Source organism: Bos grunniens, chromosome 10, assembly GCF_055505025.1.
Source record: "Bos grunniens cultivar Pamir isolate PY7600 chromosome 10, Bosgru_T2T1.0, whole genome shotgun sequence".
In the NCBI taxonomy this organism is placed as follows: domain Eukaryota; kingdom Metazoa; phylum Chordata; class Mammalia; order Artiodactyla; family Bovidae; genus Bos; species Bos grunniens.
Window position 1 is genome coordinate 78,333,852 of NC_141174.1, and position 2,129 is coordinate 78,335,980.

At 41.2% G+C, this 2,129-nt stretch overlaps 1 gene segment (V, D, J or C); it reads left to right on the forward strand.

Moving 5' to 3' along the window:
* The first annotated feature begins 367 nt into the window (after positions 1 to 367).
* Positions 368 to 1,228, forward strand: LOC147365048 (T cell receptor delta variable 1-like). The segment is given in 2 exon segments: positions 368 to 508; positions 727 to 1,228. Coding segments are annotated over 2 exon segments (369 nt in total).
* The last annotated feature ends 901 nt before the right edge of the window (positions 1,229 to 2,129 follow it).

Below are 2,129 nucleotides of genomic sequence, written 5' to 3' on the forward strand. Positions count from 1 at the left end.
AGTAGATTCTGGATGGGGAAAAGTAAGTATAGGCTAGATGAATGACCAATCAGTAGATTTCAAGAAAGTTTTGTAGGCTATACAAAATTATATCTTAAACAGGATGGCAAATAATTTTACTAAATAATTACCAGTGTATGTCAACTTGTTTAATCTTTAGTTCCCCTCAATTCAAATCTTTAATATTAATTGCCTTTTTCAAGCCCTTTTTCAGGATCTGCCAAATTTAATGACCAGGGAAACATGAGTAGACAAAGTAAAGGTTTGTTGTGAGCCAAACTTTTTTCCATCTGAGCACAGACCAGCTGGTCTAGGAACATGACAAACGGCACTTCCTGTCTGGGGGAGGAGCCACACAGGAACCAGGTACTGTGTATATGTGCTGCCCGGCACTTAAAGACACTGAAATCTTAGCTTGAGGCAGAACTAAACACTTTTGAGCAGGGGAATCCATGCCTGATGCCGCTCTCCAGTCTGCTCTGGGTGTTCCTGACCTTCACCTTCTCTGGTAGGGATGCTTCCAAACATGGGTGCTCGTGTTCAGGGTGAAAGGACTGCACACAGGCACATGCTGATTCACAGGGACTTGGGGAGGAAAGGAGAATTGGGGGAAAGCAAGCGTCTTAGGATTTCAGTTAGGTTTGTAAATATTTGGGTCCAAAATAGGTCTAATTTCTACATTATTTTGTTCACTATTTCAGCTCTGTTTTCTTCTTTTTTCCACAGGATCTGGTGTGGCCCAGAGTGTTACTCAAGACCAGCCAGACATACTCAGTGAAGTGGGGAAGGCAGTCACCCTGAACTGTCGGTATGAAACAAGTTGGGACATGTTCTACTACTACATTTTTTGGTACACGCAGCTTCCCAGTGGACAGATGACTTATCTTATTCGTCAGTATTCAGATGCTGGGAATGCAAGGGACGGCCGCTACTCTGTAAACTTCCAGAAAGCTCAAAAGTCCATCAGCCTCACCATTTCAGCCTTAGAGCTGGAAGATTCTGCAATGTACTTCTGTGTTCTCAGAGCACCACAGTGCTTGAAGTAATAGGAAAGGCTGAACAAAAACCCCAGAACTAAATAAAAAAGAGACCCCCTGCTGCAGGACCCCAGCTAAAATGCACACCTGCAGACCCCAGACAAGAAATGGTAGTCCTGAGGTTGCTTCATCTGTAGTCTGGATCAGAGGATTTAATTATAAATAAAAGCTTCTTTGATGTCATTTGGAAACAGGTGTTCAGAGTGACTGTTGACGAATACATTCTCCTCTTGAATTCTTGACTTTAAGTCAATCATACAGAAGATGTGTAAAGTTGTCTAAAGCTGTAAACTTGCTCCATAATAATTTAAAGTGACAGTTCCACTAAAATACACTCACATCACAAATCTGGGTATAGGCTATCATGAATCATCATGAAAATCATTTCCTTAGTCCTTTCTTCTTAGACTTGTGTCACTTAAGGTATAATCAGAGAAGCAGAACCACTAGTGGTGTCTGTCAAATGAGAAATTAGTTATAAAAATTAGAATTCAGGCAATTGCTAGGTCTGGTAGAAGAGTGTATACAAAGCCGTTATCTTAGTATCTGGTGTTGAGACTGAATTTAGTGTTAGTTGGTTGGAGTAATATTTGTAGAAGAACATTGAATAGATGGATGAACTATGACTCACAGTGACATACTAGAACCATGAAGATAATGGAGCCCACAAAGACACACTAAAACCTATGTCTCACCTCCCTCCATTTCACAGTAGTAGGTGACCTTAGGAGAAGTAGGTGTCATTTGGCATCATGCTTACATACATACTTGTCCCAAGACAAAGAGAAGATGAGGAGGAGATTTGGTTGGAAGTGAAGGAGTTGTGAGTCAACAATAAAATGAGCTATCAAATCAGCAGTAACACGTGTGAGTAACCATAGTCCCTGGAGGCCCGCACCAAACCCCCAAACATAAAAACTATGGCTGCTTCATCACAACTATCTTCCAAATGTTAGACAAGTTCCTTTGGGGGCCAACCCTAAGTCAGAACAATATGGGAAGCACATTCTGGGAAAGATGTTTTCAAATAGTTAAGATAGGTCAAAGCTGCTACAGTACCCTCTTTGGTAACTTGTCATCCATCTGTACTCT